This window comes from Meleagris gallopavo, chromosome Z, assembly GCF_905368555.1.
Source record: "Meleagris gallopavo chromosome Z, MGAL_WU_HG_1.1, whole genome shotgun sequence".
NCBI classification, from domain to species: domain Eukaryota; kingdom Metazoa; phylum Chordata; class Aves; order Galliformes; family Phasianidae; genus Meleagris; species Meleagris gallopavo.
Window position 1 is genome coordinate 19746968 of NC_139435.1, and position 20916 is coordinate 19767883.

Sequence of the window (20916 nt, forward strand, 5' to 3'; positions counted from 1 at the left end):
ATCTGATGTGGTGAGTGAATGTGACTGCATTCATGTGGTATTTTTGAAAGCATGTTAGTATTTTAAGATTGCTAAACTTGGTGTAAGGAAAATGCAATGCGTGTATAGGTAGAGGTAATTCTAGACGGCTGACAAAATTTGGAGCATTTCTATTTCTGTGAGCTTTCAGACTTTCTTGGAAATGATCAATCAACAAGTTTAATGAAGTCTAAGTTGTTTTTAACAGGAAACTTTTCAGTCTTGCGGGGCTTTATGTTAACTTATGTTAGTTCTGCTGTGTTTATGCAGAAGTTAGGGAAAAATAAACCTTTTAAAATGAAAGCTCAAATTATGCTTGTTTTTGGAGAGTCAAGAGTACTTTCTAGTTTTGAAGAATTTACTCTAAAAGCTCAGCCTTTTTTGTACAAAATCTGAAGTCTTCATTGCTAAGAAATGATTCAGATTTTTTTTTTTATGATACCATTTATAGTAGCCATGGAAAATTATAAGTCATAGCTATCACTTTTTCTCCAGTCATTTTGTACTAGGTTTTGTAAGGTTGCATTGTATTTTATTTACTATATTGTTTTGCATTTGAACTTTACAGAGTGGATCAGTACCTACTATTACATAGACACCACACTCAGAAAATAAGAATTTCTGACCTCACATCCAGAATCTCTCCTTATGTATTTTATATCTATAAGTTTCTGGATGATTTGCTATGCTGGAAATGGTATATGGCTCATTACAAAAGGTTTGGCAGTTAATTTGTTTTCCAAGAATTAAAGATACTGCTTTTATGCTAAGAGATGTACTCATGCATGCATTTCTTACTCCTGTTGCCCCTAGTAGTATTTCCCAGATATTTTTTATTTGAGACTTAAAGTACTGGATGGTATTTAGAATATATTAATTCTCAAGACTTTGGAAAATGTTTACTTATGTTTACTTTACTAAGCAGATGTCCTCATGCATATATAGTATTTGGGAGGTAAGTCTAGGTAGTGACAGCTGGCAGTAGTACATGGTAGACACAGTCTTTTGTTGTTTGTGGATTGAGAGTCTGCTCATTAAAATACAACCTTCTGACTTTTTCTTGCTATTAAAATTTATCAGCTCTGAGAAAATGAGTCAGAAGTATAGTATGAAAACAGATTTGATTTCAGTACATTCACTGAAGAAGATGTCAAAACTGAAATACTGAATTGTAACTAAAATTAGTGAAGCTGTCTTAATTTACAGCATGTTTAGTTCAATTATAAACTCTTAAACAAACAGTTTTCTGGCATTGTTTTAGTTATATATTTTTCTTTAACTTTTGTCTTGTAGGAACTACCAACTTGGAAGATATCAGTGCTATACTGATTAAAGATGCTGGTAAATTAAATTTTGCTTTACCTTTGAAGGAACGGAGTTGCTATTGTGTATGTGCTTGACTTCTTAAAGATTATATGAAGATCTATTCATATAATAGAAGTAATTATACGAGTTATATGAACTGCAACACATTCCTGAAGATATTCTAACTATTTTAGAAATTGAAGTACTTTATGTCAAAAGAATTGTCTGAGCGCTATAACAGAACCATTCTTAATAGAATGAATTCTTCATTGTCCATACAACTTTTAACTGCTTTCAGCCGTCTGTAAGTTTTCTTCTGTCATACCTTTTACTAAAATATCCATGTTCTTGATAGCATTCTTGTGAGTATATTCGTTGGTTTTATTTTCATTTTTTCAGTCAGGTTATCTTTTTTATAATTATTATTAAATTTGCCTCATTATTTATAATGAAAAATGAAACGTTTGAGCAAACAATAAGCATAACTATTCTATTGATTTTTTCCAGTGTATAATGCGGTTGGACTGGCTGCTTATGAACTATTTGACAGTGTGGATTTCGATCACTGGTTTAAAAATCAGCTGCTAGCAGAACTTCAGGTTTCTCATAACAGGTAAATATTTTGGACTGTTATATATTCCTCATTTAAACATGGATTCTTGATACAAATCGGTAAGATACAATGTCTCATTATTGTAGACCTGAAAAATGATCATTATTGAAACGTACCTATTGAAATGACCGGAGTATGAAATATGAATAGGTAAACAGCCACTGATGTGATTATGAAGCTTGCCTTTTGTTAATAATATTTAAGCTGTTATCAGATCCACTTTCCATGTTCTATTAAGATATTATAAGCCTTCCACTTTCAGCTATTTAACTTGATTAAGCTTTCTCAGGACAATCAGATTTTGCTTATTTAAAAAGTGCTTACTCAGGCTTCCTAAGTTCCCATAGGCTTTTAAGCAGCTAAGTCTCACTGAAGTCTGTGGAAGTGATTTTTCTATGAATATCTTAGCTAAGGTAGTCTGTTCTTTTGTTGCTCTCTGTTTTCTTCAAGCATAAACTATCTGTAGCACTCTTTGGTTCATTCTGCCAGAAATAAAGTAGGGAAGTGGGGGCAGATTTGTATTGGACAAGTGTGAATAATTAAAGCTGATTCTATGTAAAGAGTATTATATAGACTGCCTACTAGGGGTTTTGCTTCCTACTAAGTTCCTCTTCAACTATATGACCTTCGTATGAGCACCTCTTTATTTTAGTATCTATCTTATGGTATTTTGAAAGATAATTTTTGGCATCTCAGAGCAGAGATAGAAAGACATTGCTGTCTGTCTCAACAACTGTTTAGAAGAACAGTCTTCCTCCCTTTTCCTCAAGCTGTCACCCTTCTGCCAGGTAGGACAGTAAATGCTAATACGTGTGGTCTTATCAGGTGGGTTCCAAGTTACCCTTTGACTCTGATTAATTAGGTTTCATTTTTCTCATTAGTCATTGAAAGTGACCCTAATGTCCTTTGAAAACCTTTCTATTTTTCATCTGTATTTGATAATTCAGATAACTATTAAGTCTGGTAAAATGAAATATTGAACTAATTTATATGCTAATGCCTATAGGAGCTACTATAAATTTTAAGTCATTTTCTGCGAGGAATAAAAGTTACTAGTTGGCTTTTTTATTTTTAAATGGCAGATTTAAGCATACTCTAGGCAAACACAGATGAATTTCATGTGCAGTGAAAGATGCTGCTAAACTCAAGAAAATTAAAATACTTGTCATTATAGTTTTTTCTAATTACTTACATTTGGCTGTATAAACTTGATTTAGAATTGTAGAATAACTACCACAGTTGTTTACTCAGTGTCTCCTGGTATTTTCCTTCTTTTCTCATTAGTCTTACTTATTTTAATAAAACACAATTGCAGCTTCATTCTGCTGCCCACCAGTGGTCAAGCGTTACAGTGCTTCATAATGCTTCAGAACAGGAAAAAATTCAGATAATGTGCATATGCTTAATCCTTTGCTGCTGTGCTCGAGCAGCACTTATCTCTGAATAAAGCTGCCAATTGTATTTGTAGCTCATGCTGGCTTTGGCATATTTATGGCATCTACCCATATATCCCAGCATAAATGAAAACTGGCAGAAATCCTCAATGGTTGATTTAGTTATATTTATAGTAGGAAAGACACCTCATCACTCATCATACTGTTCGGGTGCCATTTGTGATAGCTCAGGATGAAATACCTATGGGGACAAGAACTTACAGTAGAGGTCAGTCTATAACTTTGAAGCCTTGCTTGCTTGAATAGCTTCTACTGCTATTATAACTGGAGACCATCAAGGCAGTTCTTACCTTGGGGTTGTGCAGCTGCTCAATGAATGCACGGTGAGAGCAGCACTGCTAAGGCCTGAGCAACACGTGCAGCACAAAAATTTTTTGAAGCCCAAAGATAATAGATTTAAGTCAGGTATAAGGAAAAATTCTTTTACAGTGAGTGTGACATGGCACTGGAACAGGTTGCTCATTGAGGTGATTGATGTCCCATCCCTGGAGACTTTCCAGATGAGGCTGGATCAGGCCTTGGGCAACCTCATTGAGCTGTGGTGTCCCTGATTGTTTCAGGGGAGTTGGACTACATGGCCTTTAGAGGTCCCTTCCAACTCCAAGGATTTTATGATTCTAAGATTCTAAGGTAATGAAAAGGGGTCATGTTAGAAGTGCTGCTTTAATGACAACTTCAGCAGTAGATGAGCACTTTAGATAAAAGAGAATAGAGGGTATGATCTGCTCTTCCACAGATGGTCACATTTTATGCAACCATGATAATCACGATCTAGGTTAAGTTTTGGAATGAAAACCTGGGTGCTGCTAGCAATGACCAGAGGATTTGCTGTGTTTTGTTTTCTTTGAATATCTCCAGCTGTTGTGGGAGTGATAGTGATATGACCACAGCAGTCAGTAACTAACTAAATCTTTTCCAGTCTGAATTATTCTATGATTCTGCAAGGAGTGGGAGTATATAAAGAATGCAGATTAGAGGTATGGACTGTGTGCTACAAGTATCACCAGAGTTGAGATCACTTGCTATTGGCAGACAGCTATGTACTCCTCTCAAATGTCATTTAAAACTTCTCTTCAAGTGATAGTGGTTTAAAAACTATCCACGACTGTTTTCCAGAAAAAAAAGTAATACTTTTTTCAGTGATCTGAATTTGATGATGTTGCATATCAGGCATAAGTATTCCAAGAACGGAGAAAGTTGTTTTGTCACAGGTGCTTAAATAAATAGTAGGACAGGTGTCAGGAAGGTTGTGTCATCTGAAAGACATGCTTCAGCAGCATTTGGTGGGAGATTGTTCCTGTTTTACTGTCACTCAGTAAATCTCAAGCAAAAATAGAATCTTATTCCTCATTAGCTTTGTGTTCCAGTCTGATGAAGTGCTACATATATGCTACTTTCACAACTTCCATACTCTCTGAAGGTGTGCTTTGTCAATTATTTTACAGTTATAGGAATTTTAAATGAGTTAGATTTATTCAATGTAAGGAAGCATCAGTAGGTTGTTTAAATTGCTGTCTTGATGACTTATAAAGCCAGAATTGTATAAAATGAAAAATACATTGAAGTAATGAGGCAAAATAGATTGTTACTTAAAATCCTTTGGTAGGATTTGTCTTGCCTAACTCTTTATGTCTGCAAGTTAAATATTGGTCTTAAAAAACTAAATCTTCTAATAATCGTCTTGGGGAAACTATTTATCAAATTTCTTTTTCAACAAATTATTTTAGAACAGCAAGTGTGAGTTAATGAGTACTTTTTTTTTTTTTTTTTCCTTCTACTTTGAGATATAAACCAATACGCCGACGAGTAATTTGGCTGATTGGACAGTGGATTTCAGTAAAATTCAAATCAGACTTGAGGCCTATGTTATATGAGGCAATTTGTAACTTGCTTCAAGATCAAGACTTAGTGGTAAGTGTAACTAAGTGATGTTTTCTGCTTCATCTGTTATCTAAACACTGGTGATATGTAAATTCCATGCTTTTGTAAAGGTTATTAAAAACTCCTTATCACTATTTTTCAAAGTCTATTACATCTTGTGGAAAACAGTATGTTGGGAAGTTCTGGGAGAGTCCATTTCTGGAATTTTGGCAGCAGTCGTGAAACCAAATGTTAAGATGCTCTCTAGGTGATAATTGTGCAAAAATGTTGTCAAAAGCAAATCTGTGGTGTTGTTAAACAAAGGTGTGAAATATCTTGTGAGAAGTCATTTATTAACTTGCAGATACTTTGTGTAGATAAAACAGAGTTGTTCTGTGATACTGTCGATGTAGAAATACAGTACTTTTAAAGCATTGATGTAGCTGCTCTATGCTGGCCAAATGCAGCATTGATTGCTAAGCCAGTTGAATAAAGCTAGAATTTCAAGCAGCAATTTCCATTTACCATCATGTAAAGTTAAGTTGAGAATCTGCATTCCTATTTCTTTGTTTTAAACACAGCTAATGTTTACCCAGCAAAGAAGACCAAAAATCCCATGAGAACAATCATAAATGAAAAGCAGAGCTAGCTTGTTATTTAATTATTACTAATTGGCAATCCAGCAGCTCTTTGATTCCATACAGCTTCAACAGAGCAGCATGGATTTCCTTGTCAAGTATGTGACTTTAAAGCAAGAGCTTTCTAGATATCCACTAAGAAAGAACACGCCACTTGTGGAATTTATCTATTTGCTTTTTGTGTGTGTAATCCCAAGTTAAATTCCTTCCCCTTTATATGAGTTTTTGTCACAGGCTAGAAATTTGGTTTGTTTTTTTTCTTGACCTCAATGGTTCTGCTTGAGCAATTTATCCAGGTAGTATCTTTGGGTGCTGCAAAATAAACTGTAGAGGATCCTAAAACAAAAACAAACAAATGTGTCAGAGTGACCTAAACATCTCTTTTACAGGACTGTAGAACAAGCACGACAATTGAGTTATCAAAACAACAGGTTTTCAGATACTATGCCTAGAATCAGTAATTTTAATGGACATAAAGATGATGTGTCTTGACTTTTGTCTTTCAGGTCCGTATTGAAACAGCTACAACGCTGAAGTTAAATATCCTTTTATTAACAAAGATGCTGGTTAGACATTAAGAGAGGTATACAGAGTTGCTGAAAAATAAGGAGCTTTAAACTTACTGCCATTTTTTTTTTTTTACTTTGTTATTGTCATATATCCATTAAATGCTTGCTTATTGGAGTGTTGTGTCTATGTGTAATGTGTATTACTTTCCTTAATGGCTATGTACCCGTAGATGACTTCGAGTTCAGAACAGACCAGTTCTTACCGGTAAGATCATTTATATGAATGTAATCTCATGCACTGGTAGATTTATGGTTGATGATCTCAGAGGCCCTTTCCAAACTTGGTGACGATATGATTTCTGGAGGAAAGCAGGAAAAACAGTGTAATTTCCCATTTCATTTGCGTGTACGTGTGTGCATTTACTTGTACTTTGCATAGGGCAAAACATGTACAGATTCATACTTTTGCTCTGAATATTTTTTATGTGCAGTATGCAGCCAGACAATTCTGAACTTCTCTACTGAGTGATGATTAGAATTTCCTGTTGTTGTGTATACTGATATATATGTAAATATATATGTGTGTGTGTATATATCTATCTCTCTCTCTCTATCTATATCCATCTATCTCATATGTTATCGGGTGCTGAGGTTTTTCATACAGAGTTGATATGAATGCTGTCTTTAGTGAATACATTTAGTGAATTTCACCTGTTGACCCCCAAAACTGGATGACCATACCTTTGCTCTGATCAAAACTGTGTTTCTTCTGCAGAGATGGTCTTTGGCCTAATAGGATTTTATTTATGATGTTGTGGTTATACTTACTGAAACACCAAAATGATGTATGTTCACAATGATTACATATTTGAACTGTTAAATAACAGTGTACCTGATTTCTTTATCTTCTTTAAACTGTGAATGTTAATTGTGCATTTTTGAAAAAATAGCATTTTGCACACTTTATAATTCTTTCATAGTTCATAAATGTCTTGGTATTATAAGCACACTGAAATACTACCAATTCACATCATCAGTTGCATTTTTTATTATCTAATGCTTTATTATTTCTTTTTCTTATAGTATTTGGAATCCATGTTTACACTGCTCTTCCAACTTCTTCAGGAAGTAACAGAATGTGACACGAAAATGCATGTTCTTCATGTTTTGTCTTGTGTGAATGAAAGAGTCAGTATACAGGTATTTTATTTTTTTTCCAGACTTCAAACAGCACTAGCTTTGTACTAATACCACAGAGAACTTTTTTTAAAAGTTTTCAGCTTGCACAAAATTAGTAAAAAGTATCACTGGTTACTAGACAGGTTTTAGTTATGGTAGGTGCCTATAATATTAGTCATCTTCTAATTTTTAGTTCCTTTTGTCTAATATTGTTTTTTTTTTTTTTTTTTCAATTACTACTAATCTTTTAAAACTTTATGTTTGGCATTGACTCACTTTTTGGAGTACATGAATTCTACTGCTTATATAACATAGTTATTGCAATTTTGAAGAAGTTTCTATTTTCTATTCTAATCATCTAGTCTTATGTCTGATCTATAGTTTTATTGAACTTTGCATATTAGGAGACATTTTGAGGGACAGAAAGCTTTACATTCCCACATTTAGATCGAAAAGGATTGTTTTTTTCCTGAGATTGCTTCTGGTTGGTAACTGTGTTGTGATAAAGATGTGTATAGTAATGAAAAGAAAACATCGTCAGTTAACAATTTAAGTTATAGTTTGTTTCCTATTTTCTACATAAGCATTATTGTCATCAATAGCTATAGATCAGATGCTGTATTTAAACCAGTGTTCAGTCAGAAATCAGCTCAATTGTGCAGTAAAAAATACAGTGTTTTAGAAAGAGGAAAGAGAAGTAAATTAAAGCAGTTGTATTTTTTACTGTGAGAAAAGTAGCTCTTAAATATCAGAAACAATGTTGGGGATAAATTAATGACCTTATTTGACACATTAAGAAACACGTTTGTGTATTGAATTTCAGATACGACCGTATGTAGGATGTTTGGTTCAGTATTTACCTCTCCTTTGGAAACAGAGTGAGGAGCACAATATGTTACGGTGTGCCATTCTAACTACCTTAATCCATCTTGTTCAGGTAAGGTGTCAAAAGCACACAAAAATTGCTTATGTCTCCTTCAGTATTCCTGAAGGAGAGTTGCCTATGGTTCTTGTGTATCAAGTTTTTTTACATCTGCATTTATATAGATAAATATGTAATGTTTAGCTACACTTTGGTTTTAAAGACTGTTTCTAAATGCTGTTCATATTGCTGTTGTTCATAAATGCTGCATGTTATTTTCTTAAAATAGAAACATGGTGCTGTGATAATGGAGATAATCATGGTTAATGTTAAGCATTCAACTGTTTTGCTTCTTGAGGCTTGTTCAGGAAATGCAGTTCTGTAATCAAATCTGCTTGCGTTCTGGAGGATTGAAATTTTGCTTTTTGTAATCTTGCAATTGAACCTCTTTTATTGTCCATCAAACAGCTAGTTCTGTCTTCCTTTGTTTCCTGTAAGGTGTTAGGAATGTCAATCTCTTCTTAAACAGAGTATGTGGTTCAGACTTGATTCTATAGTGGAGGTGCATCTCTTTTTCCCATTGTGTTCCATTCAGCTCTTGGGCATTCAACATTTTTTTTTTGCACACTTTACGCAGAAAATAAGCAGTTTCTAAATCACAGGTCAACACATGAGCCACACAGATAGTGTGGCTTTTTAAAATTTGGGTTTTAATTCAGCTTATCATCAAATGTTTGTTTAAGTTCTAACATTTTGTCTTAATGTCTTTATGAGTTTCCTTTGGCATTAACTAATTATGGGTCAACTTGTATATTTAGCATTATAGCCCTTCTATTTTTAACTATTTGTTTTTTCCATTGACTTTTTACTGTACAACTTCCATATACTTTTTTATTTTTATGTAGCATGTGGGAAAAAACACCTCCATCTCTTCATAAATTTCCCAGCTTTTATGTTCTCTTATGCTTTGTGCTTGTGTTATATGGAATAGAGATAATTAGCAGCTTTGAACTTACTTTGTTATATAGTAGATTTGTATTACACAATTGTATTTCTGTTTCAGACTTTTTTTTTCTTTTTTTGAGAATTCATCTATGCTCATAAGCTTCATTTTTGAGCATACTTGAATATCTCCTCTTTTTCAATATGTTTTAAAATGGAATAGTCAGACCTATCAGAATGTCTTTCAGCAGGAGCTACTATCACCTTGCCTTTGTTAACAAGTACATCTAGATGCAATAATAAAAAAGTAATAATGCTGGGAAGAAAAGTGAATATAGTGATTCTCAGACCTTTTTTTTTTTTTTTTTTTTTCCTCCTGCAGTTTTTTGATGATCTCTTTTTCAGCACTAGTATTAAACTTAATATTGCCAGAATATGTTGTTGCTATATAACAACATTAAATTTCATAGAATCAGAATGGCTTGGATCAGAAGGGCTCTTAAGAATCATCAAGTTCCAGCAACCCCAGCACAGGCAGAATTGCTAACTGCTAGATCAAGTACTAGATCATGTTGCCCAGGATGCCTTCCTTTTTGGTCTTGAGCATCGCCAGAGACAGGAGATCCACAAGCTCCTGGGCAACCCGTTCCAGCACCTCACCACCCCGTAGTTTTACCTATTGTTGTTTACAGTTGCCTATAGTTGCCTATAGACTTGCTTTTCAAGTCTATTAAAATGCAAGAAATCTGGGTAACTTTTAGACCCAGAGTCTGCCAGGTAATTAATAATGACTATACTATGCAACATTCTATCTAAAACAGTATGTGGCTATTTTGCCTACAGAATCCATACTGTTAAGAACTTCCTTAATATGAATTGCATGCCATCCTAAGTCCCTCCAGACTATATTGCAAAAAAGATGTAGTAGAACTAGCAAAGATTGAAAAGGGATTGTGGAATGTAGACCAGTATCAATACAGGAAGATGTAGAATGTATAGACAGTGTTTAACAGGGGGAAAGGTTTGACTGAAGGGATATTATTAGCAGTCTAAAAAAAACAGTTGCAGAGTAGCAAAAGTCATTATACATTACAAATGAAGGAAAAAAATAGTGTTCTCTTAAAAGTCAAGTTAGTTCAAACATAGTATGTGTTTTTATGTGTTACATAACTTGAGAAGTATTTTGTGACTGGCCTGTGAGGAAGCCAAAAGTGGTTGAACATATTTATGGAAGATTCTTTTACTTCTTTTTTTTTCTTTTTTTTCTAAAAATGGTAGTTTTTTGGAACAACAGCAATAATAATAAATTATTCTACAAAAGCCTCAACTGAAAAAGAACAGTTTTACAAATATCTGATAAAACTATTAGTATCTGCACAAAAGTAGCGTTCAGCTAGGCTCAGTTTTCTTAGGTAGTGACTCTGCAAAACAGTGGTAGTGTCCAATTTAAGAATTCAAATCTCCATTAAATGAGTTTCAATTTATGAGTGGTTACCTTGAACTCCCCGCCTCCCCCCAGAAAATCATCCAACCAAAAAACAACAATAAAAACAACCAGAAACCTGTAACCAATCTGTCAATCTTTGATAATAAGAGAAAGATAACTCCTCCTCCTGATTCTCAGATTATATAATAAGTTTTAAACTGTGCCTAGGTCCAAAGATTAATTTTTTTTTTGATCTTTAATGTAATTTAGGCATTTACTCATTCACTACTTGTGAGAGCTATGGCTTTTCTGAGAAAGCGTAGGACAAGTGAATCTTATTTAGGGAAGTGTTTTGTTTAGAACTTTTTTCTTGCAGACTGTTGATAAGCTGCTTGTTCTCAAAAAAAAAAACAGCAAAAAAAACAAGCAAACAACAACTGAAGATTTGTTGAGAGAAAGCTCAAGCATTTTCATGTAGGAAATGAAGTTCAGTGTCTGACTTCTTAAGTGGATGTTTACACATGTGAATAGAACTGTATCACGGATCTTTTTCAGTTCTAGTCTGAAAATGCTTAAGTTAAGGTTTTTGAAGCGTTTCACCTTTTAAAAAAAATGTTGTTTACTTTTATAGGGCCTGGGAGCAGAAAGCAAAAATCTCTATCCTTTTCTACTTCCAATTATTCAGCTAAGTACTGATGTTTCCCAGCCTCCGCATGTCTATCTTCTGGAAGATGGCTTAGAGTTGTGGTAAGAATGTTTTTTTCCAAGTTCTAAGTGTTTAATCCTTTTTTTGTATCCCCAGAAGAAAAGAAGGAACATAACTCTTAAAAAAAAGTTGAAGTTAGTAAAAGAAACATGATTAAAACTGACTAGTTCAGTAGGAGATTCATTTTCAGATAGTTCATAGCAAGCTATGGTTTTATATTGATAATAAACAAGACAAAGCTGACGCTCTAATGTGCATACTAAACTAACAATTTGACACACTTGACTTGAGCACAGTAACCCACTGATTATCAGAACTGATTGATGGAAGAGATAATGGAGTTCACATGGATAAAACGCAGAAGCTACTTTAAAAGGCTTCATGCTCTCTGGTGGCTGAAGATTAAAGGTGGTACTACGATCTGCTTGCCATAGGGCTAATTGCTGATGTTTCTGCTGCAGCTGACCCTCTGAAGGAAGGAAACTGTTTTCTAGTCCAAATTCAGCACAATATAATTTTCCAGTTGAATAAGAATATATTGAGTTTGTCTTGAAATAGCAAGGGATTCCTGAGATCAGAATTGTAGATAAACATTTGTAGTTCAAATGCCAAACCCCTAAAAGATCTGTTTTATGTATGGCAAAACTAAGGTTTATATTACTGTCCGTGAGAGGGAAACAAATTTGAAGTGCATTATGTTCAAAATACTTAACACAAGGTTTAAGATAGCAGATCAGGATGTTCATGTTACTAATATTGATCTTGAGATGATTATTCCAATGCCTATGCTGGAGATTGTATACGTGGTATTTTAAGATGTTCCAGAGCAGGCATGTCCAACCTGTGCCCATAGGTGACCCTGGACAAGTAGAAATTAGCCCTGTTTCCTGTTGCTGCACCATAATAGAGACTCTTCCCTACCAAGCGGCCTGGACCAAGACAGGAACCCATCACTTAGCAGCAACCAAAATATAGGCCCATGTTCTAGAGCATCAGAGTGATATGGATGGAGCTGGCAGACATTGGTGGGATTCTAACTGCTTCTTAAAGGAAGAGCAGGAGGCCAGCTAAGATAATTACATAATGCAGGCCTGGTTGGATGGGGCCTTGGGCAGCCTGGTCTACAATTAAATGTGGAGGTTGGTGGGCCTTCATGTGGTGAGGGGGTTGGATAATCATGATCCTTTGGTCCCTTCCAACCTTGGTCATTCTGTATAAATACAATAATCCCACACCTAGATCTGAACCCAAGCTAGAATACGTTGCTGTGGCTTTAAGCATGAATTTCATACATAGTTATTCTTCTCAAGTGTGAGGAATTTTAAGTTTATATAAATTGTGGGACCATATAGTTGTCATTTTATGATAAATGTGTGTCATTTATGATAATCAGCGTATTATTTTAGACCTAAAAAAAATGCAGGGGAAAAAATTAAAGATTTGAACTATTTGCCACATCACCTGTTCCTTGGAAGTGTGTAGCACTGCACATGTTGTCCTTACAATAGCAAAACACATCAGAACAGTGTTCCTTCTCTTGGCATGAGCCAAGCCTCAACCAATACATACACTGTAAAGAACTGATACTAGATTTGAAATATGCTTCAAGCAATTGTTATAGTTATTTGTGGTTCCTAGAAAGTACAATACATTACATCTGTCAAAGCAATTACTTAATGTTTTTCATAAGTTGTATGAAGTATTTCATTTAATCAATTCTTAGGTTAGTGACATTGGAGAATAGCCCATGTCTTACACCTGAGCTCCTGAGAATATTTCAGAACATGTCTGCCCTTCTTGGTGAGTCTTTTACTAATAAAATTTCTGAGTTTTTTTCTTTCCTACTGTCAGGAGTATTCGTGCATTAAATAATGCCACTGTGGCAGCAAAAGCTAAGGAGTTAGCAAAATTTTAACTATTTAGAAAGGAAGAATAAGGTTTTTGTTTGTCTTTCATATCTTCTTTAATATTTTTATGTACTTGCAGGAGTTGTGGGTTGTTTTTTGTTTTTGTTTTTAAATAGCTTGAAGCTTCTTTGTGCTGAAGAGACAAATTTCAGTTTGTCATTTCTGAGATTTTTAAAGAACTCCTAAAAATTTTAACAAAAAATTTTGAGTTTACTGACATGGGTCAATGGAATATTTTGTCTGCTCTATTTAAAACCACAGTGATTTCCAGTCTGAAGAATTAAAGTTTGAATTATGTTTTCCATAATTCAGCCAATAACAATGTAGGAAATTTTAAACTCCATAAATTTTTGAAATTGTGATTGGCAAACAGCACTGAAATTAAATTGTTGTTTTGCCTTGTTCCTTGTTCTCATTACTAAAAGTTGCTGTATTATGCGATTGCATAAATAATACAGTTAAGTTGGGCCAGTTTTCTTTCAGGTGAAGTTTTATAAAGGTGTTTGTCAATATTTTTTTAATCAGAGATGCAGTTGAGTGGTGAATGCACAACAGCCCTTGCAATGTGTAGTTATAAACCAATTTTCTTCTGAACTATTTTATTTCTTGATGGTTTTTCTGAGAAACTTCTGTTTTCTGAGTGTCCTTCCAGCAAAAATTTTGATTTCCATGGGCCAAAACAATGGATGCATTGGCTGGAAAACAAAAACAATTCTGGTACATACTGACCTGCAATTCTCTGTTGTTTACAACAGGGGAATCTGACTGAACTACTTCCACATATTACAAATATGACAATGTAGTGTTGAGATGATACTTTTATAAAACTTTGTAGTTATAAAACCTACATTATTTCTAGTATTCCTCATTCCTGTCCTTTCTGAAAATATCTTGATCACTGATGACTCTGCGTGTTATAGAACCTAGACTAAGTAGTTATTTAGTAGCTTCTCCACTATACAAGTAGCTGAAACTTAAAGCATGTAAGAAAAATCTCTCCATCCTCATCCTTCCCACCTCAGTGATGTAACTGTTAGAGCAAGGTAGTTTAATTGGGAAGGTTTATTTCGTTTTCCAGATATATCTGAAAGAGCTTTTCACGTTCAGTTGAGAGCTGAACTTAGTGCAGGTGGGATCTCATGGGAGCAGAGTATACGACGACTACTAAAAGTACCACTAAGTCTGATATATTGGAATCTTTTGAGAAAGCGTTGGATGGATTTCTTAAAAATTCATCTCTCTTCGAGTCAGGATACTTAAATATTCAAAGTGAGTGATGACTAAGCATAACCTATGGAAATGCTGAAGTATTAAAATAATTATGCATTCAGAGTTCTCTAGGGGCCATGTCAGATAACTAAAGATTTTCTTCTTTTCTTTCTGATTATAAAGAGAATTAACTGTTAAAACTCCCTAGAACTTTTCCAGTGTTATAATGGAAAAGCAACCAATAGTTTCTGTCATAGAGTATTTTTTTGGAAATTATTCCTTTATATACGTAAGCAGGTGTAAGCCATGGTTTCATGTTGGCTGCACGCGTTCAAGCAGTGAAACACACATCAGGTCTTAGCCAGCTGCTGGTGCTTGTTTAATCTATAAGGAATTCTGACAAAAATTTCTATTAAAATCTTTTCCTGTTCTCCCTGATTTTTTTTTTTTTTAAACTAGAATATTTATTAAGGTTGCAGAATAGGACTCTGCTTAATTCACCAAGAAAAATCTCTCTCAGACTGTTTTTAAGTAAATGTAGCAAGCTGTTGAAAGTGTTTTGGTGTTCTGTTTTGTTCTCAGACAGTGAAGACTGTTGTCTATTGGCACTAGCATCAAACTTCTTGTGAAGATTTGAAACTTTTTAGTTTTGCTATGAATTGTGTTATTGTTCTGGAGTGATTTTTTTTCTTTTTTTAGCAGTGTTTCAGATGCTGCCTGAGGATATTTGTTTTTTCCTCTTTCTTAAAAACTGTTGCTGTATACCATCTCTTAAATCTATGTGCTTTCCTTACTGAAGTACTCAAGATATGGTCTAATGCTCAGTGTGGTTTAGGCTAAAAGCTCAGTGCCACTTGATTCGGTATCTGGGTGAGAAGATCAGACCTGCAATCATTACTTCACTCATTCTACTCAGCATTTACTGATTCAAATATATGGATGCAAATAGGATAGATGATTTTTAAGTAATTGCAGGTTTCTTGAATATATGTTTCATTTGTTCTATGTTTCTGTAGCCAATTATCACAACCAAAACTTCATTTTTGTTTTTTTTCTTGATTAGAATTAGGTTTGGAAGTTATAGGATTTCTTGTGCTTCCATCTGAGATTGTGATAGCTGAACTTGATAATCTTTTTTGTGATTTTCCTGGCAGGAAGACAAAACATGAATGGTGCTTAGTCTAACAACTTTCTTTTTTTTCTAATTTTTAGAAATTAACTATTTTAATGGTATTTCAGTTTGACAATCAGTTTCTGAATTGTTTTTTTTTGTTTGTTTGTTTCGTTTTTTTTTTTTTAATTTTCCAGAGCTGAGTTCAGAAAACCTCAAAAATTGCTTTAAGATCATCAACGCCTATGTTTTCTTATCATCAACAGAGTTTTTACAGGTATATTGCCATTTTATACGTATGTCATGTAGGCTTACTGGCATCAGACATATACCAACATTTATACATCTGTTCATTTATGTATTTATAAGCATGCTATTTGGATTCATCTTTATGGCACATGGTGAACACCCAATAAAATCAAATGTCAGAAAGAATAGAATTACTGTGACTAATTAAGTAGTTTCCTGCCTGAAAAGGTCCTTTGCAGAGTAGTAATTGTCACTCTGTTGAGTGTAACAGATTAAAGTTACGATCATAAATTCTATCAAGAAATGAGCAAGAGGCATTATGTCATGTCTTCAATCCTTGTCTGTTAGAAAATTCACTGAGATTGTTTCAAAATTTATATGTAAATATAAAATATAACTCATTTATCTTCTCATTTCAGACATATGCCATCGACTTGTGTCGATCATTTTGTGAACTCCTAAAAGACATAACTACAGAAGGTCAAGTTCAAGCTTTGAAGGTAGAGTACAGAGAAAATGTTAAATACTTAGATCTTCAGCTCCAAGCATCTGTATTCTTGCAAGACTTTTCTCAGGATTATGTAATATTTTTAAATATGATGAATATAGAACATGGGAAGAAAACAGTTTATTTAATGCTTAGTATTACTGGAGTTTTTTAAACTACATATAAAATGTGTATACTGGGAGCCAAATACACATATATTAAAAAACAACAACAACAACAACAAAAAAAAACCCTACATGCATAATTTTTACCCATAGAAGGATAGTGTGATCCCAAATATAGCACTGTAAAGAAATAAAAATCAATCATCTGATATGCAGTTCCTGTACCATCTTTGTAAGGCTTTCTTTAAGTCATATGGTTCCAAGGTATTTTTCTTAATATAATTCTAAAGTAATTTGAGTCCTCTTTATGGATGAGTTTAGATTAAGAGTCCATGAAATCTTTCCCACTATATGTAGATCACTAAGGAAAGGAGGTTAGTGAGGACTTGTATTCCTATGAAAGTAGGTTTTTCTAGAGAATGGTAGCAGCACATTTCAACAGCCATATGATCAATCCCTCTATGGCAAATATTATGCTATCTTTACAAAACCTGGAGGACACTGGAGCCACAAAACAAGAACTGTATTTGGATTCAAGTAACTTGATTGTGAATGTCACTGAATTTATGAAGGTGGAAAAAGCAAATCTAGGTTGTTCTGTTCTGGTTGAATTGTAAAATAGAGAGGACTACCAAAGCATAACATAAAAGGTATTCATACTTATAATTAGAAAATAAAACGGCAAAATTTATCTGACTGATTCGTTATATAAGTTGTCACAATTGTTTTTTAGCTAGTTTTAGAATTCACAAAAAAAAAATTTACCATTACTTGGTCAAAATGAAACATTACGAAGTGATTCAACCCTCAAAAAATTTCAGAATTGTCCTTGTGTATTAGTAACCTAAATTCATTTAGAGTATTTCTAATCTTCATATGAAAAGGTAGATAATTGCCTAATTGCTGTATTTAGTTCTTCTGTACCCTGTAAGTCATTATTGACCCCTTTGGTCATACAAACAACATTTGGAGAAATAGGGAACAAAACAATCTTTTTATGCACCTGGAAAAATTAATGATTTTGCTTAGATCCTATACTATTTAAAGCTCTGGTCTCTTCATCTCAAAGAGCTTCCAGATAGAACTCGGCAAAGCTCAGATAGGAGCAAGTAGTATTTACAAAGATTTGAAAAGATTCTGTACAAGGAACAAATTGTTTGGCCAAAACTTTAGGCTCCTAAAGAGGTGAATTGGTGGAGAAGTTATATTTCTCCCTCATTATAACAGTATGTTAAAGGTCAGAATTGAGAGAAAATATCTTTCAAGGCAAGAGACAGGGACTATTAAATGAAACTAGTGTGAACAAGGTTCTAGAGGGAGAAAAACAAACAAAAAACCCACCGTTTTTACGTACACTTAGATTCAGGACAGACTGGGCAGGAGGAGTCCCTGGAAAAGTCTCCCCGAACTGAAGGGAGGTGAGGACTGAGATGAACAATGTAGGGAAATACATTTATATTGCCTGCTTCATACTCTTTTATGTCTGTATATGGATGTATGGTCTCCATTCGGCATAGAAGAGGATAGGTAGCAGCTCGTTGTTCCTACAGTCTCTTTGCTCTCCATCTTGATACATGGAAGGAGCCCAAACAACTGGGGAAAGGCCAAAAAAGCATAGAAGAAAATTATTTCACAACTCATGGGAGAAGAGAGAGCTGAGAAGCAAAGGGTTAGGAATGTAAAAACTGGGATGCCAGGTACTTAGAATAGCGTATCTGAGATCTCTTACTGTTGGTTACCACACGCAAAGAGCTGATAGCTCCTAATCAGTGGATCTCTAAAAAAAGCAATAGAACATAAGTATGGAAATAAGCCTTAAACTGCTAAGACTCCTCCCTTCCAACGTACTTCAAGCTGCTTTTCTTGGGGCCTGGATTTGCCAGCTTTACCAGGCTGAGAGGCAGCTAAGGAGGACATACTTGGCTAGGTGGACCCTTGATTTGGTTTCACATTTGAGTTTCCATCATTTCTGTATGAGGATGAAAGCAGGTCATGTTTTTAGTGTACTCAAATATACTTTCAGCAGTTTTGTATTTTGTTGGTACTCCACAGTGAACTTCCTATCACAGCTTTGTAGTATATGTGTTTTTAAACCTTCAATTACAGTTTTTATGTGCACTTTTTGTCTAACTTATTTTTGTTCTTAAGGTTGTGGAAAATGTCCTAAAAGTAAATCCTGTTTTGGGTCCTCAAATGTTTCAGCCTCTTCTACCATCAGTATTCAGGGGGATTATAGATGGAGAGGTAAGAGTTGCTCTTTGTAACTTCACTTTTCCTGTTGAACAGGGAAGTACCTTCCTTTGTCCAGTTCAGTTTTCCCATGATTAAATTTCTCTTTTTCTCTAGTTTAAGTCCATCTGATCGATTTCTGACAGCTATTTTTAAAGTTTGTACATAGTAAAGTAGTTGTAGAAAAATTGAAGAAGAGTACTCACCACCTGTTTTCTGATTCAGTGTTTGTTTTAATAAAATGCCACAAGTTTTATTTTGTTTTTCCTTCATTATTAACACTAAAAAGGTGCTATGATTCTGCTGGTAGTATTTAGTCAGATTCTTTGTAGATGTTAAGGCATTTTGTTGTGCTTTTTTAAAAAAAAGATATACTACTTTTTAAGTGCATTTGCCCCAGACAAAAATAAGGTAGGAGAGAGATTTACTTGACCTTCTTTTTCTAATCAGCATCACTAATATGTTAGTTGTGTGGAAGAATGTGAGAAGGCTTTTTGAGATGGAAGCAGCTTTCAGATTTTGTTTACATACATGTCCTTCTTCTTTTTCTCTGCTTTCAGCAAATTTGCATGTTGTGCAGAAGACAGTAGAATCCTGTATGCTTCAAACTTGCAGTGCAAACAGGAGAAAAAAATATTCTGTTGTCTAAAATTTTCTGCGCTACTTTTGATCAAAAATACCACTTTTTTGCTTTTAAATTGAAGATCTTCTCATATCATAATAGTATTTGACTATTTTTAAGTTGTTTTCAAGATCACACCAAGTAATACTACTTAATATTTTACTTCTTGCTGTGCAAAACACACACAAAAAAGGACTGTCTGAACAATCCTTTGTGTAAACATTTTCAGGTAAATGCTGGCATTTTGTTTTTCAAGTAGCAAATTCTGCAAAAGTGTTACTGCTTTGTTATTAAATGCTGGATTTATTCATATCTTCTTGTAAAATGAAAAATGACAACGAAGATAAACAAATGTTTGTTCTCTATGCATTTTAGATTGCAACTATTTCAAAGTTGTTTTTAACAGATTTTTGTAGGCTCTTTCAGAAATAAGTAACATCAGAATTTCAAGCCTTTCCTAATATTACTAAAATTGTAAACAGTATTTTTAAACTGCAGTCAGTTTGAAATGTAATCTTCTAACAATATAGTATGTTGCTCATTTTTAAGACGTGGGTTTTTTTTAACATAAAGTAATATCACCTTGCTTGTTGTGGTAGCTATTTTGGAATAAGCAGATCCTGGTTTGCTATAGTTTTCATACTGTGTCAGAAAATTTTCTGGTAATGATTGTTCAATACTGTGTTTTCAGATAATTTGAAATTGTAATTTATAATTTAAATTACAAAAAGGATGCCTATGACTATTTTCCATAAATTTTTGTGCTCTATGCTGTAATTTTTTTTTAATATTTAATTGAACTAAATGTTCTTTGTTCTGGTTTATTTTCGTTTCAGAGATACCCAATGCTGATGTCTACTTATCTGGGGGTCATAGGTAGAGTTCTTCTACAAAATACAAGTTTTTTTTCATTACTTTTGAACCAGATGGCATGTGAATCAGGCCAGGAGGTAAGGATGTTTGTCTTGGTGTTTCAGCTGGATTGCATATGGAAGTCACATTCTTTAAACATGAAAGAACTTTTTCTTGCGCTTTCCATGTTTGTTTCTTACCTGGTCCAAGCACGTTCCCTTTCTCCTACTTTGTTCCTTCTCCTGGACATCCTGTAACAAGTTTTACACTTTCCTGCAATTTGCTTAAAACATCTCATAAGAAATTTTATGCAGTCTCTAAATTTTCTTCCTGTGCATCTACTGTGCATCACACAGTAGACCCAATAAGGTCTCAGTTTGCGTGATATTGTAGGGTGAGAATTTTTTTTTGTCCTATCTTGAAGAGTTTTGCACCAGAGATAATGGTTGATTTGTCATCCTTTTCTGATAGCTCCTAGGAACAGTTTGTTCAGCATGCTCAGTTTTCACTGGAGTTCCTTTCCCAAAGTGTTTTGCTATGTTTTGAAGAAAAATTTACTAGTTTTCTTACCCTAGTGTTTCAAACATTTGAAGTAAAGACTCGTTTTTAATTA

General features: G+C 34.1%; 1 protein-coding gene and 1 non-coding gene across 6 annotated transcripts in view; both read left to right on the forward strand.

Moving 5' to 3' along the window:
* Positions 1-20916, forward strand: part of IPO11 (importin 11) — a 74983-nt gene that overhangs the window by 25493 nt on the left and 28574 nt on the right. For 4 of the 5 annotated variants that reach the window (XR_014880611.1, XM_085213970.1, XM_085213971.1 and 1 more), the window contains 13 exons: positions 1312-1359; positions 1831-1936; positions 5175-5301; positions 6395-6428; positions 6622-6662; positions 7481-7597; positions 8400-8513; positions 11438-11553; positions 13236-13312; positions 15937-16016; positions 16408-16488; positions 18749-18844; positions 20288-20401. Coding sequence is in view for 3 of the 5 variants with exons in the window: in XM_085213970.1 (XP_085070096.1) it covers positions 1312-1359; positions 1831-1936; positions 5175-5301; positions 6395-6428; positions 6622-6662; positions 7481-7597; positions 8400-8513; positions 11438-11553; positions 13236-13312; positions 15937-16016; positions 16408-16488; positions 18749-18844; positions 20288-20401 (1151 nt within the window). In the remaining 2 variants the exon portion in view is untranslated. Of the gene's footprint in view, positions 1-1311; positions 1360-1830; positions 1937-5174; positions 5302-6394; positions 6429-6621; positions 6663-7480; positions 7598-8399; positions 8514-11437; positions 11554-13235; positions 13313-15936; positions 16017-16407; positions 16489-18748; positions 18845-19389; positions 19681-20287; positions 20402-20916 lie in introns of those variants that run through there. The other variant, XR_014880612.1, reaches the window with a different exon arrangement.
* LOC146542154 (U4atac minor spliceosomal RNA) lies at positions 3670-3771 on the forward strand. Its single transcript, XR_014880703.1, has one exon. It is a non-coding gene; the product is annotated as a U4atac minor spliceosomal RNA (small nuclear RNA).